Source organism: Sturnus vulgaris, chromosome 1 (assembly GCF_052056855.1).
Source record: "Sturnus vulgaris isolate bStuVul1 chromosome 1, bStuVul1.hap1, whole genome shotgun sequence".
Lineage (NCBI taxonomy): Eukaryota > Metazoa > Chordata > Aves > Passeriformes > Sturnidae > Sturnus > Sturnus vulgaris.
In genome coordinates, this window is record NC_142243.1 from 105869658 (window position 1) to 105885672 (window position 16015).

General features: G+C 40.2%; 1 protein-coding gene across 8 annotated transcripts in view; it reads right to left on the reverse strand.

The window, feature by feature from the left end:
* The window catches only part of MTCL1 (microtubule crosslinking factor 1), a 103058-nt gene that overhangs the window by 15207 nt on the left and 71836 nt on the right, over positions 1-16015 (reverse strand). For all 8 annotated transcript variants that reach the window (XM_014871222.2, XM_088173267.1, XM_088173271.1 and 5 more), the window contains 4 exons: positions 13671-13901; positions 11921-12109; positions 5692-5859; positions 2485-2739 (listed from right to left, as the gene is read on the reverse strand). In XM_014871222.2, the coding sequence (XP_014726708.2) occupies positions 2485-2739; positions 5692-5859; positions 11921-12109; positions 13671-13901 (843 nt within the window). The remainder of the gene's footprint in view (positions 1-2484; positions 2740-5691; positions 5860-11920; positions 12110-13670; positions 13902-16015) is intronic.

Here is a 16015-nt window from a genome sequence, read left to right on the forward strand (position 1 = left end):
ACAACAACTATGAGCTCTGAAGAAAGTAGGTCATCATGTTTTTTCTATGCAAGCAGTATTCCCATCACCATCCAGAGTAAAGTATTTTATATATTTTATACATTGGTGTGACTTCCCCCTTATCATACATGTATTATTCAGGAGCTGTATGAAAGCAGACTGGCAAAAAGCATTAGAATGAAATTTGGCACACGTGCTTCTGCAATGTCTTAGACTTTGTTTCAAACATACACAGTGGTGTAGTCTCCTCATCCTCTGTATATTGCCATACATGGAATACACACACCAAAACCCTGGGGAGTAGGACTTCAGTGATATACTAATTGTTTCCATATAAAGCAGGGCATGACTGCAATCTGAGAGGATATTCAACTAAAAGCTAGCAAATATTTAGAAGGTTCTTGTCACACAGGGAAATGTTTGATTATAAGCAAGATGGAGTTATGAAGTTTTGTAGGCAGGTAGCCAAGATTTCAAATGCTATTTCTGGTCATCTAGTCCCTCAAATTAGCTTGATATAATATTTTTTATTTCCCCTATTCATTGCCAATTCTGTGTACAACTCTGTTGGCACAGTAAATATATAGTTAAAGCCCAGAGGCTTCAGAAACATAACAAAAGGAATCAGTTCCAGCACTAGCTAAGAGCTGTTCTGCAGGCTCTCCCAAGATGACACTGAGAGGTTATGTCAGGTTTTAAGAGAATTGAAAGCCAGGTAACATTAACAGGAATTTCTCTGTGGCTTCTTTCAATGTGCCCCATTCCCAGGGAATGGAAAAAACCCAGTCTTCAATCAGGTTAAGTCCCTCAAGCTATTAAGGATAAATCTAACAATTATGCCCACAATTTATAAGGACAGGAAAATAAACATCCAAAGAGGTACCAGTGACTCTTCAAAGAAAAGTTTGTCTACGTCCTTGTGTACCAGAAAATTTTCTGAGAGTTATTTAATTGCTATTGTACATAAAGAATCCATAGGAGGTAGTTTGGCCACTACAACCCAACAGTTAGAAACCAGCCCAGTCAAGCCATGAAGAACTAACTAAGCACCTTCTGCCACTGAACCCTGCAAACCAGGAACTTTGCATGATGAGCTTTGCTATAAGGCTTATAGGCTCTGAAGGTTTTATCTTAGGAGATGCACTACTGTGTTGCATTATAAGGGCTAGCTCAAAAAGCTTCATGAAGTACACACAAAACCCTCAGATATATAGGAGATTAAAAAGTCCAGAATATAGTTTGTGGATATTTTGAAATTTAGAAGCTCAAAAAAATCACCTTTCTTTGTCTTCATGTTTGGCACTGCCCACTCAGACCTACACTTTTAGCATTGATTTTAGAAATACCCACATGAACATGGGATTTTCCTAAGTGCTTCTCTGTGGGTTTAACAGCTGCAGCTCAAACCAAGGTTTAGTCTTGTACTCATAATATTTCCAGCCTGATGTCTTTTCTGTAACTTCTTGTTGCAGCCCTAACATGGGAACACGAGACATAGACAATGAATCTTTTTCAAAAATTGGTCATGAAGTTACACTGGCCTTTCATTGATTTAAACCTGTGAGGGCACTCTGTGTTTTGCTCAAGTATAATGCTATCTAAAAAGCATGCACAAGTCTGGTGTGGTTCCATTTCTGATGTCCTAAGGATAGAAAGCATTCAGTTAATTGAGGACCCAACTTCAGTTGTTTCTCTTGCTTTCCCTGGAATGCATGACTCGGAGCTGAACAGTGTTCAGTCAAAAACAGTGTTTTAACTCTCACTCATAAAGCTTCATTTTTTGTGTGGATTCCAGCTTGATAATAAATTCACTAGGCATTATTTGTCTCTAATACTAAGCAGAGGAAAATACAGATAGGCATGAAAACAAGGGGGTAGGTATACATTTCCCAGATTTGCAAATGATAACAGAGATTTGCACAAAATTCACGTGACCAACATTCTTCCAAATGTTTGGTACTGATAAATGTGTTTGTTATCAGTCAAGGCTCTTCATGTTAGCCCCTGTTTTCCCTTGCCAGAGAAAAAGAATTCAGTTGAGACTGAATAGTTGCAGCAGCTGCATCTTTGGTGGCTAATTCATAGATGAACTGCTTTCATACAGCAAGAAGCTATATACACCAAACCTTGAATAACTCTGTGGGTTGAGCGTTTCAGCACACAGATGCACTAAGGCTTTCAAGCAGAATGTGACTGTGCTTGTCCAGGGTAATTGAAATGAGGAAATGACCTCTAACCTAGAGCTGATTTCTCATAAGTGGTTTTTTATAGGGATTATGAACATTTTCCTTTTATTCTCTTGTGTATATAAATTGTTTCGTAACATGAGAAACATTGATGTAGCCAAGGAAGCAAAATAATTCCTGTGCTGCTTCTTAATGCTGTCCCTTGGGCTTGGCCTGAGTGTAGCAATAGTACAAGGGTCTCATTCTTTCAGACAGGCACTGCTCTCCCGAGATGACTCCTTACCTGACAGCTCCTTACCTGCTCTATCCGCCTGAGCAGCTCCTTCTTTTGACGGTCCCATTCTTGCCTGTCTCTATCAAGCCTGTCCAAGAGCTCCACCTTTTCCCGGTTCCAGTTCTTCTCACTGTGCTGGATTTGCCAGCGGAGGTCCATCACCACGCTGTGACTGTCAGCCAGAAGCTTCTTGTGCTCCTCTCTTTCCCTTTTAAAAGCTCCCTTTGCATCCAAACTGAGACCTGTTTCTCCGGAGGTGTTCTCACTCTTCCCTTCCAGCTGGCAATGAAGTCAAATGTTACTAGGATGTTAAACTTTCTGCAATAAAAACCTGTGTCTGACAATGGATTAGAGTTAAATACCTAACTTCACAGAGGTAATGGCAGAATAGCAGCAATTCTTACACCTAGGATCCCAATAAATGGATCAAATATGTTCAGTGTGGAAAGAGTTTTAAAATCAAGACTGTGAAAACTACAGAGAATAACTTGTCAATCTATACCAGTTCATGCTCTTAAGGCACCAATTACGATCTTTCTGATGGGGATATAGGTACCGGTAATGAAGGAAACATGGAGAGAAACTCCAGCCTCATCATTATCTCTGAGACAATTTTCAAGATAATGTCCACAGCTACTGCTCTGCTTTTGTGCTCTTGCCCAGTGCACCTGAATCCTAAGGAGAGTGAATTAATCTTCTGAAGAGACTTATCCCACAACAACCCTCAGCAGTGGTGTTATTGTATGCCTGCCTTCCAACAAGAGAAGGTGTTAGCAGCAGCAGCAGGTGCACCAAGATCATCCCCCCATCTCTGAGCTTCTGCAGTCTGAACTGATTTCAAGGGCAGCTATATGATGCTGCCCTCCCTCCCTTCTTCGATTTCATGACCAGAGGTCAGCTTAAACACAGAAGAGCAGGCCCAAGATAATAGAGTCATAGGAAAACTTAGGAAACTTAGACTCCATGGGCTGTCAGGAAGCCTCTAGTTGAACCTTCTGCTTCCAGCATGGTACACTCTGAGGTCAGAATGGGTTGTACAGGACTGTTCAAATGGATCCTGAAAAACCTCCAAGTGCAGAGATGCCACAGCCTCTCTGGTCAAGCTAGGCCAGTGCTGGACTGTTGTCAGAGGGAAAAAGTGCTCAATTGTTTTGTGTAAGTTCAAGTGGGTGAAGAATTTATCCTTGGAATCTGACCTTCTGTTGACAGCTCAGTAGATGTGTGTGTGACTCAGAATGGGATACATCTCCATCCCCTAGCTCTGCAGGTGAAATGGAGTGAAAAGCAGTGAAAATTCATTTCCACCTCTGGAGTTAATGTTGTCCTCAAAAATGAGAGGCAGCAGGTCTGCTGGGAAGCATATTCCTCTAGCAAGAGAGAAGGACAAGCCTTCACCTTGCCCTATGTGGAAAATAAGCCCAAACATTCTGAGCAAAGAAAATTCAGACTGGATTCAGAAGTGATGCTTACTAGTCTCTGGAACAACCTCCCCAAACAATTGACTGAGAGATTATTGTTTGAGTTACTTGAATTGTACTGAGCTGCAGAGAATATCCTGTTACAGCCACTTGCAGTGACAGGGAAATCTTAAAAACACCAGCATTTTCTACCACTAATTTTCAGAGTCCAGTTGTTTTCTTTCAATTGACTGAACAATCAACCAAAAAAATGAATTCTCAAAGAGCAGCATCCTGTTTTAACAGTTGATATGACAATCTGTCTCACACCTGTGCACCACATATTATATTATATTTTATAATATTCCCCCCAGTCATCCTGAAGCTAGACTATTGGTCGGAGTCCTTGTGAGGGACTCTCATATCCTTAATGGGTCTCATGTCCTTAATGCAACTTCTCAAAGCCTATGCAGGGTTTGGCCCCTAACACTAACTCCCTGTTTCTTCCAAACTTTTCTCAGTATACAGGTCCCAGAATACTGGGATTTTTCACTTGCTGTGCTGGAGGCTGAAAATTACAGTGACTCTTTGTTGCAAAGAGCCTGGTAAAAGAAGGAAGGTTGGAAACTCCTGAGCAGGAGTGGCAGGCAGCACCATCCTGGTGTCAAACACCAGCCCAAGTGGCAGTCTGGAAGTTTATTCCCCATGCAAAGGCAAAGCAGGAAAGCTTGGCAGTTCTGAGGTCAGACTTTTCTCTAAGTTTTGTTCTTTGTTGCCACCTCGAGCTTAAGGTAAATCTGTCACCAAGATATTTTAGGAGCCAAAACAGGAACTGATTTTGTTTCCTTTTTCAAGTGATACATTATTCGGAAATGCTTGTGCACTAAGAAGCAGAGGAAATAAGAATTTGAATTCTCTCAGAGAAGACTGCTGAAAACGAAAGCTGCCTCCTTCATTCTGGGAAAGCACTATTCACATCTCAGCTCTGTGTGTCACAGTGAGCCTCTAAAATTTAGTAAATCCTTCTAAATGTACCACCCTCCCAACACTGAATATTTTTATTATATTTTCTTTCTGAAGAGAAGCTCTATGATTTTTCTCAAGATCTGAATGTACTAGTTCTTCCATGCCTCCCCTCTTCAATGTGTAAAATTAGAGCTTTTATGCCATCAGCTTTGGAAATAAATTCTTGTGTGGTTTTTGCTGATTTGTTTTCATGCTGCTTCAGAAACAGTACATCTTCTGTGAACTACCATACATGACACTGAAGCACCTGGCACCAGGTTTTATACAAATACTTCTAACAGTATCCCATGGCAGGTAGCGAGACCTCTCTCTTCATTGAGGTGCCATCCATCACTAACCAGTACCTTTGATTGGCTGGTTTAATATTAATATATTGATCTATCATTTCAATGTTGTTGAATCACTCTGCCATAAATCAAGTACTGCAGCTGTTACATACCAAGGCACAGTGATGAGCTAATTGTGAGCATGTCAACCTGAAGACATTTTTCTTTTCAGTAAATACAGACGCCCACAAGTCTCATTACCACAGCTGATATATTACCACCCAACTCTGCTGAGAAAATACAGCAAGAGTTCAGTTCCTTTGTTCTCACCTACATCATACAGTGCCCACTGCACGGGCCCTTGTACAGGGACAACTGGAAATCCAAGAGGCAACTCAGGCAGCAAAGCTTTGATCAGGCTTCAGGCGAGGGCTTTCAGGATAAAATGCATGAATGAAGTCCCTTTTCAGTTTGTCATGAATTTCCCGTTTCATTAAGCACCTCAGCTGTTCTTTTCAGGTGCAGGACTTAGGGCACATTACCTGTTCGAGGCGACACTTGAGCTGAGCCATTTCCACCTCCCAGGCTGCCCTGTGCAGGGCATACTGCTGCTGCAGCCCCTGGCGCTCCCGCTCCTCGTCGCGCAGCTCCGAGCGGAAGTCATCCAGCAAACCCTTCAGAGCGTTCAGGAGCTTACGGTTCTCACTTGCCTGGCACGACAAAGCAGACAAAATGCTGCCATTGGATGATAGCTTAAATCCCCTGTTTCATTTTTGAGGATGAAAAATTACTGTGTGTCCACTGCACAGAAGAGAAAGTGCCTGGGCTAACTTTTGCCTGAGAAAACTAAGAATAGCAATGTCTTGTCTGTCTACAGGCTGCTCAGGAAATGGTTGAGTCACCATCCCTGGAGGTATTTAAAAGATGGGTGGATGTGACACTTAGGGATGTGGTTTAGTGGTGGAATTGGCATTGTTTGGTTTATGGCTGGACTCGATGATCTTAAAGATCTTTTCCAACCTAAATGATTCTATGATTCTGCTTCTCGTCAGCCCTAGTGCTGATGCTTCCTGAAAGCCAAAGTTACTTAAGTGACCCTGGAAAAGGCACTAAGCATCTTTCTGGACTGAGAGCATCATTAATAAATTCTTTTTTAATACTGTAAACCAAAGGTAGAGTATGATTCCTGAAATTTGTTGGGTAGTTACATCTATCTCAACATACAGTCGTTGCTCCATATCAAATCTCAAATATTTGTAAACTACATAAAAAGAAAGGGGATAACTTTTCAAAGCTTTTGTATTAACAAATAAAATTGTTCTGGGAAATACAGCGAGGCTTTGAGCTGAGTGTCTCTGCTAAGGTATTTCAGTAGTCTGTACTGCATATTCCTGCTCCATGCAAGGCAGCTGCACCCAGGTTAGCTTTGCAGCAGCACCCTTCTTTGGGATCAAAGAGCAAACCCCCATTCATGTCCTGTTGGGAATGCCCTGGCCATACTGAAAATGTTGTCAGAGCTCTTGTGATAGCCAGAAGCCAAGAATGGTGCTAAGTTAGAAGTCTAGCCCAGAGCTGACATCACGTACTCTTACTCAAATCTTATTTCTTTTTCCTTAGAAGTAGATCTTTCCCTTTTTCCTTTTGGCATTTACTTTCTGCACATTCTCTGGGCACTTGCAAAACCTGCCATTTTTATGTTAAATATCAAACAACATTTTCTAAATATTCATTCTGGATGAGTAAAAGAAAAGATTTCCCACCTTTTTTTTTTTTTTTGCAGCCATCGAATCAGAAAACATAAATATATTATTTATTTGTCCAAAATTTAAATCAAATATTCCCAATGAGCTTCTCAAACATCAAGGAGTAACCAGAGATTGTATCTGACAAGTTGTCCTGACTAGAAAATACATTTATGGAAATTATACTTGACTAGCAGACACAGCAAGGGACAGAAAAATGGGAAAGCTTACTCAAAAAATTCAGCATTTAATTACCTGGCTCTCATGAATGTGTTTACTCCATTGGGAAGGCCTAACTCAAATTAGTTGTCTCTATCCTGGCATGATAGTCTAATTGAATGTATTTTTTATTTGTTTTCCCAAGTGAAGGCTTCCTGCATTCCCTCTTATCTGGTATTTCATGAAATAACTACATGGGGGCTTCTTTGAAGACAAGTCAAGTAAACTTCTATGAAAAAATCTAACTAATTGTCATGTGCTTTTTCAATGGCAATACTTACAACAAAATTTAATGCAGACAACTAAGCTGACTTAATGTATTCATCAGATTTTTGGCATCACTGAACCCACCTCACCCATTTTTGTAATCACTAATCATACATGCCAAGGTGCCTTATTTTCTTTAAAAAACAAACAAATGTGGTCTACTTTTTCCAAGCTGTTTGATGCATCAACAAAAATATGCTAGATGTAGGAAAATGACTGCAGGTGCTCATTGACTGACCTATCTGTTTGGGCTAATAAAAAGTGATGGTGTGCAAGATGAGGTTTTGCAAGAAACACACCCACAGAAGCAGAATTAATTCCATTAACATTTAATGCCAATTAGCAGTTCCCTGCTATCCAGCAGCAGTCTCCACCATGCATATAAGATCACCTACTATTCAATATGCAATGAGATTTCATGTTTCCACCATGCATTTTTGTTCCACTACCTAATTAAGGCTAAATTCTCCAAACATTTCAAGCCCCTTGTGTAATAATCAGAATAAGAGCTCCTTTGAAGTGTTGCCCTTAATGTCACAACAGGAGCGGCTGGGTACTGAAGGCATCAAAATCTGGTCTCACCCTTTTTGAAAACCCCGACTCCAAATTTCTGTGAAGTGCTTTCATTCAATAGCCACTTTCTGTGTTTCTGGTGTGCTGTACAAACCTTTCTCTGCAGTCAAAAAGCTCCACAAGAGAAAGGAGGCAGAAGAAAAATAAAACCAAATGACACTAAAGCAAGTTACATCTCTCATTCCTGCACATATATTTGATAATTCTTCAATAAAATTTGGTTTGCAAAGAAAGAAGATATGGACTAGTACGTAAAGGAGACAAAAGAGCCTCATTGCAGGTTTGTAGCCTACAGGGATGAGGGCATTTCTTATTGCTAGAGGCATTACATCAATGTCATTGTTATGAGACAAGCATCCCAGGTACCCCCCGGCTTGCTGGGATTTTAATTACCTTGCCAATATAAATCCAATTTTGGTTACATACTTTGTACTCCTGTGGGGAAGTCTCTTCTGCATGGCTTTGTATTTATAGTCTGAAGTTGGAGAAGTCTGTGATTTTTTTTTTTCTGTTTTGCCGAAGTGGAGTGGTTTTGGAGAACAGAGAAAGTACTTTTGAGAGAATGTGCTCTGAAATACAGTGTTTACATCTAGCTGTACTTTGGATTTTGTTGGCAAAACTGCAAAACAGCTTATTCACAAGTAGATTCACAACAAGTACTGTTATAGTCTTCCCCCTCCTTTCAGGCATGTTGCAGAGCAGAAATTTGGCATGTCTGTGATTCCCTGGACAGTCTTCCATGCAAGGAGATGGCCCTTTAGCACCTTAGCTGTTTGTAAAATTTGATGCTTAGAGGAATCTCACTGATTCACAACTGACTTAATACAAGATAATTACAAAGGCTTTGCAAAAGATTAAAGACTTGTATCTATAGCTCTGGATTTATAGAAAAAAACATCTGTCAACAAACTAAACCTTTTTGTAGCAAACTCCAATTAAATTCCAGGACATTAGAGCATTTACTAAGTTGAGTCAACCTCAGAAACAGGAGCATCCAGCTGTAGAAAAGTTTTGGACAAGAGCAGTTATTTGCATTTTGGTTCTGCTTTCAACCACAATTCATTTTTCTCTGAGAATATCACTTGAAAATTTCACTGAAGACTTTAGGCACAGCCTAGTATTAAAAGCAGTTTAGTAGAGCAGTCAATTAAAAACAGAAGGTCAGGAGCCTAAACAGTTAAGGAGAATTGTGCATTTTTTCTGTCTAATCACAGATCTAGGCAAAAGATAAGCTGGTTCCTGGTGCAACTCATTTTAGTATATCCAGGCCTTAATGACTGTTCCTTTGGGTTCTTATCTTAGCCAAGCTTTGAAAACCAACAGTGTATGAGCAAAAAGAGATCTAACTGGGGATTTTCTTGACACCCCTCCCAGCAACGACACTACTGTGTTTTTTTTATGGCTTTTTCCACTGGATCACAGATATGTAAACTCTTTTCTCCTTATTCCCTTATCTTACACCATCTAACAGGCATCTCACCCCTAATACTCAACTGAAACTAAGTTCTTCCTTTATACACGAGCTGCTCTCCCTGATCTCTTACCACACACATAGAAACACTGATTTATAGCAAGCCCTCCTCTGCTGTGCCACCAGTCCAACTTGCTTGATTATCTCCTAAACATGATCAAACTTCCAGCCTGGCTCTTAACCTTGCCTGACACTTTCTGCTGTGTCTCCCAGCTACCAGCCAAGGGACAATGCCATGCAGGGAAAGATGAACTGACCCCTCTCAGACTCCCTATCTACTCTGCCTATTATCAGCTTACTTTTTTTCTCACCTTTCCTACATCCCTCCACACACTGTCTAAATAAAAATCCCAGGCAAGCCAGACTGGTGTACTTCCCAGCCAGCTGAGTATCTCAAATTATAGCAATATAAAATTAAAAGTTGCATGTTGAAATTAAGGCCTCTGGATTTATAATTCTTCTCAAAGCAATTCCACTTTCTAGGCAGGGTAAGAAAGTCAGCAGCAAGAATGCAGTCTGAAAATACTAGCCATTAAATATTAACATAAAACGTTAAAAATAAATATGGGTAACCTCAGGTTACCATAAGCCCTTTCTTTTTCCTGACCTAGTTATCTCAGCCACTCCTAGACTAACTAAAAGTTTTATTCCTGATGTGCAGTAAGTGCTGATGCATTTCATCTTGGAGCTTGTCAGGCAGATCCAGCAACTTTGGGTTCTCCTGGGCAGGTGCAAACCTTGGAGACTTCCAGCTGCACCACTCATTCCAAATTCCCTGTATAAACAGTGGTTTTTTTCCAGTTGTGGGCTTAAGGAACCTGCAGAAAACTCCTCAAAGCTCTGTGTTTTTCAGCACAGCAGTGCTTGTGAGATGCCCTAGTGTGCACAAGCAAAACAAATAATAGTGCTGAATATGAGAAATATTTAGCAAACTCATTCATTCTTGCAGTGTTGAAATAACACTTTTTCCTGGTCGGGAAGCAAGGAATCTGCTTTATCTTGACAAGTTCACTTGGATATCATGCACTATTTATCATCATGGAGAGTACTGAGATGTGGATCAATTCTTTAAGCAAGATTAGCTGGAACTGTTGTGATGTATATAAAATGAATTAAAATCAATTTATTGCCCATTTCTGCCACTTTAATTGAGATTAATGCCTAAGCAATTATTATTTCAAAGAGTACATAATTCATTTGAATGTTCTTGGTTATTTTAAGAGCACTGTATGGAAAGTTAGTACATAGAGTTTGTACAGAAACAGCATTTTGGTATTTATTTATTTTACTAATTCCAGAATAAATCAGTCTACAGATGGAATGCAGCCAAATGATGTGTTCAAGAGCATCTCTTGCATGGCCTTCTACAGCCTGTTAGCAGAGAAGAACTTGCTGAGAGGAAGACAGTGATGGGTCTGGGTGACCAGCAAGGTAGAACCTTTCCAAATGCCAAACTGATCAAATGAATACTAACTTGGTAGCTTACTTCACAGAAAATAATAGTTAAAGACTATCCTTTTTATAGGATAGAGCTTTCCTGTTGCCTGCTGCAACACATAGGCAGTTAGCAAATAGGTTGTCTATAATCATGAAAGTCTGGGGAGTTCCAGGTGAGGAACTCAGATGCAAAGAGACACAATCCCCAGGCCCTGCAGTGACTCCAGCAAAGTGTTGTGATCATGGGGAGTACATATTTGCCTGAGAGCTGTCACTGTGGAGAGGGCTCCCAAGTCAAAGGCCTGCATAGAGAAAGGACATCAGGCATAAAGACAGACGACTTTTCCCGCCCCCCGAATTTGTTTTTCACATAGAATTCTTGCTCCGTTCTCTTTATGATTGCAAATAACTCCATGTAACAGGATGGTCTCATATGAACAGTTTTCATTTAAAAAATATAAGAAATCTGTCTTTGAATGTTTTCTATTTATATTGCTAGGATAGTTAGTATATTAAATGTACCAAGGAAAAAGCTAGGATATATGGCAGTGCTCTGACACACAGGGTGCAGGAGATGCCAGGGAAAAATGAGCATAAATTGATTTGGGGCTTTTAAAAACAAACCCAGTGACAGGAAGGAACTTTTACATTGTTTTCCCGTAATCTCTAAGGGAAACATTAAATACATGTGCTAGATTCTTAAATTATTTAAAGGAAATAAAATCACATGTTCTTGCTAAAAGCTTGACAGTAGAGTACAATGTGCTCAGACAAGAGGAGCATGTAAATTCTGCAAACCATCACATACTAATAGATGTTTCTGGGCAAACAGCCACAAGAGGAAATAGGATTTTTCACTGATAGCATCTGTCAACAGAAGAACAGTAATCACGTGGCTCGTGGTTACATTTAAATATAATGGATGAAATCCACTGTAATTGCTATTTAGCTAGAAATATTTACACAAGTGTGATTCTAGGTGATTTAACACAACAGCACAGAACTCTCTCGGAAAATCCACAGTTTCCATTCCCAGGGCAAGATACAGAAATGGTATAGTACCTGCTTCTGCTGCTGAAGTAATTCTGCAGTCTGCAGCTGTGGTCCATGATCAGTGCTCTCTGTGGTGGGATGCTGGGAGAAATCTGCCAGTGCAAACACAACATCCTCTTCCTCCTCCTCTCGCTCTGCATCGTTTGCCTTCTGCTCAGACTGAATGCCAAAGTCTGGGAGGGCCTCAGGGTGCTCGATCTAAAATGTGAGAGGGAACACAGAAACATGCTTTTGCCATTTACCCCTGAGGCCAGAAATCTACCGAAGGGCTCAGGGAAGGGACTGCATCTCTGGGCTGGCATATACTGACTTCAACCCAGGCTACAGAGCTGATCTTTGGGTGATATATCACACACTGCATGTGTGAACACAACACTATGCAAGCCTGCAACACAGGGGATTTATGCAGCTGAGATGGGTCTAGTGTCACATCATGGATATAATCCATCACACATTAATCAAGAACTCTACAAGACACTGGAGTATTGTGTGATGAAGTAATGGAGATTAGGAAGTATCCAAATCTTTCACTTTATTTTCTGTAAAGTGTGAGAAAACATGACTCCAATAATTGCTAGAGATTACCAATAATGGTAATAAATTAACCAGTTAAAAAATACAGTCAAGAAATGAAAGCTTTTTGGTATTAGAAGGTGAGCTAGTTTACACAGAAGCAAATTATCACTGCTGAAGTAAAGTAGAAGCAAATTATTTCTAAATAGCTACTCATCTCTTGTTTCTGACTCACATTACCACAGCAGATGAATCTAAAGATCTTCATCCACCCTTTATCTAAGAATACTAAACACTGGATTCAACTTAGCATACTCTGACCAGACCTGAAAGGTTACTTGTACTGCCAAATGCAGCAAACCTTGAAAAACACTAGGTAAAAAAGAATCAGAAATACCGAGAAAAATTACTTTGTTGCTTACCAAATGGCTTCAGAATTGCATGAACCTGCAAAACAAATCCATTGTTCTCAAGAATTTAGTACAAAATGTCAGAATGGGAAAAAACTTTTTTTTCCCTTTAGCTAAGAAGCAAATAGTAATTCTGGCGTGCAACTCAACACTTCCTTCACAGTGCATGTTGGCTGGCAACCACACCCCTGCTGAGATGTGTCAGCTTGGGGATTCCAGGTTGTTATGTACTTCTGAAATTCCTGATCTTGATTTAGCCTGTACTTAGAAAAGCACCATGATGACGACTGGTGTGCTGCTGCTGACGGCGACAGACGTGTGTATGGAGAAGGGGAACAAATAAGGATGATTCACTGTAAGTTCCCACATGAAGCTGTATAATTCTCCTGCCAACACAGAAACAGAGCTTCCCTCCATCTGTATTGCTGAAGGCTTTGTAAGGAACACACTGTGCACAAGATGAGAAAAACAGCAGCACTCAATCCATCTAAACAGATTTGACTCCCTCACCTTGCTAATGTGCTTTTTTGCTTTCAAAAAATTACTCAGGAGTCATATCTTTGAGACCTAATTAATTTTTCATTTATTATGAGAGAGTTTTTCAGGACGTGCTGTTTGTACTAGTTAAGGGTTTCAATTTAAAGATTTGTGATCTGTAACATATCATGCAGAATATATTTCAGCACAAGCCAGCTTAAGCTTTCATGTTTAATTTGAATCCCCTTTCAACATATGTGCAATTTGAAAGCTGCTGGTGCCACATCATATTTATCAAGTCTACACTTCAAGAAGGGACATCCCATTACTCATCTGGGTCATTAAGATGGGACAGTTACCTCTAATGTGTCCTCCCCTTCCTCCTCCATGCGCTTGCCTTGCCGCCAGTGTTTCAGCAGCCACTTCAGTTTGACATACAGGAGAAAGGTGTCCTGCTTGAAATGCCTGAGTTCCTGCTGCAGCAGATGTTTCTCCTGACTCCAGGTCTTCTCCTCCAGTTTGTTCTGCAAAGTCAAGCTCTGCACTTCCAAGTCTTTTCTCCGCAGGGTCTGCATATGCTCCTCCTCCAGCTTTAATGGAATAACAAGCAATATGTCAACAGGATGGTGTCCTGGGGCCATCTCCAGGACTTATACTTCATTGGGTGAGACAAACTGAAATCTCTAATTTTCATCAGGAGTGAGTAGCTATTGAGTTTGGTTCCATAAGTTCCTCAGCAGTTATGACTGCTGAGGAAATTAGAGGATAGCAGATGATAAGCTTTGCTTGGATAACCATATGAAAGTATCCACTTCCTGTTGTGGAAGTGGATATTTACTTCAAAGATGCACAAGAGCTCCAAAGCTGGTTAAATATTTTACTCCACTCATATTTTCCTCCCTCTCTTGATTGTATCCCTGCAGCAGGTTCCCAGCACAGCCACCAGCCCACACTGCTGCACATATCACACCTCCTAACTGCATTTGCAGGCATTTGTACAAGGGGGGACCACAGCTGCCCTTCAGACAACCCGGAATATTTGCCTTGCAACTTCCTTCCACAGCCACAGATTCAATCTGCCCACAGTTGCTACATCTCCCTCTGCTTCTAGAAAGGCAACACTTCTGCAGAAAACACATCCAATACCTCAGATACAACTACTGGTCCCCCACTTCTTGCAGTTCATACTTGGAGGCATCTCTATGATACCACATTAACAGTCTCTCATTCTGGCATGACTGTATCTGGGACACAAGCAGAAACGGAAGAGACAGGAACAGACTGCAACTCAGCATTTGACATGTCTCAGCCTTAGTACCAAAATCACCAAGAAAAGCTCAGACTTTAGAGTACACATATAATTACACCTGTTTCACTGCAAGGACACTTGAAACATCATTCTTTTAACATGACCTCTCCCTCAATATATAAAAATCATACCATGGCATGACCTGCACCAGCAGAATTTGTACAAGCTAGTTGTACAATATCTCAAACTGTGCATAGATGAGAAACTGTTTCCACTTCAAACAAGGTGTGGCTTCTTAATAGATGAAGAAAATGCAGATGGAAAATGAGTGCAGACACTGTTTACAGGTGCCAGTTTCTATTTTCCATTCTGCAGAACAACAGCCTCTCCTTTTCCTGACCAGCTCCATAGATGAAATCTATGAAAGCCACAGAACACTTATGACCACAACAATCCAAACCATCAGAACACGCCCTGCAAGAATGTTCACATAAGAATAAAGAATATTTCAGGGACCAGGACTCTCTAGCAATAAATACTGCTAAGAAATGTATGTTTTATTTTCATGGCAACATTCAGATGCTTCTGAAACAGTCCACCAGTCCATACAAGATAGTTTAATAAGGACTCGCCTGCCATCTAAATATTGTGCTCCTACATAATGCAAATTTTTAGCATCTATGCTACTATGCCTTTAAAAGTTCCCAATCAAATTGAAATTGTTTACAGTAGTTGCTAGTTTAAAATGAAGCTTAAAAGCAGTCTGGAACAAAATTAGCCATAATGGCCCAAAAAATGTACACACAACTCTTAATAACACTCATGGAGACTGTACACTGCTAGCACACATCAATTTGATGTCATTAAACATTCCTAAAAATCAAATAGTAAAAGAAGGGCTGATTTTAAATTTAATTTTTACAGACAGAAAGAAGTAGATTTAATGTTGATGGCCATTCTTTCACCAAATGAAGTTATGGTTAAATACAGCAAATGTCTGAGTAATTTCCACCAGAAATCCTGGAAGGTGATAAAAAGGGAACATCATCAACAGGATGGGCATAATCTGGAAAAAATGAAGAATCCAGAAGATGCTTTTATTCTTCTATTTCTGCTGTGTATCAATGTGAACAGCTAGCTTTAATTTTGGTGCATTTTTCATTGTTTTGACAAGCTGTAATATTTCAAATCCCTGTGGTCATGAATTCTTGCAGAAGACCCTAGTGGAGGTAGATTCATAGAGTGTTATGTTTTTTCAATGGATAACAATTGCAAAAAGAAAAGAACTTTAAGAGGCATGCATAGCTTCCAAAAAGCTTTCACAGCTGAGGCAACCAGGAAGAAAATCAATTGACTGGTTGCCTTCAAAAGCTCCAGTGGAGATCAACTGAAAATTAAAGCTAGTTATGAAAAAACAGAGAGATATCACTTGAGCATTAAGAGACTAGTTGGCAC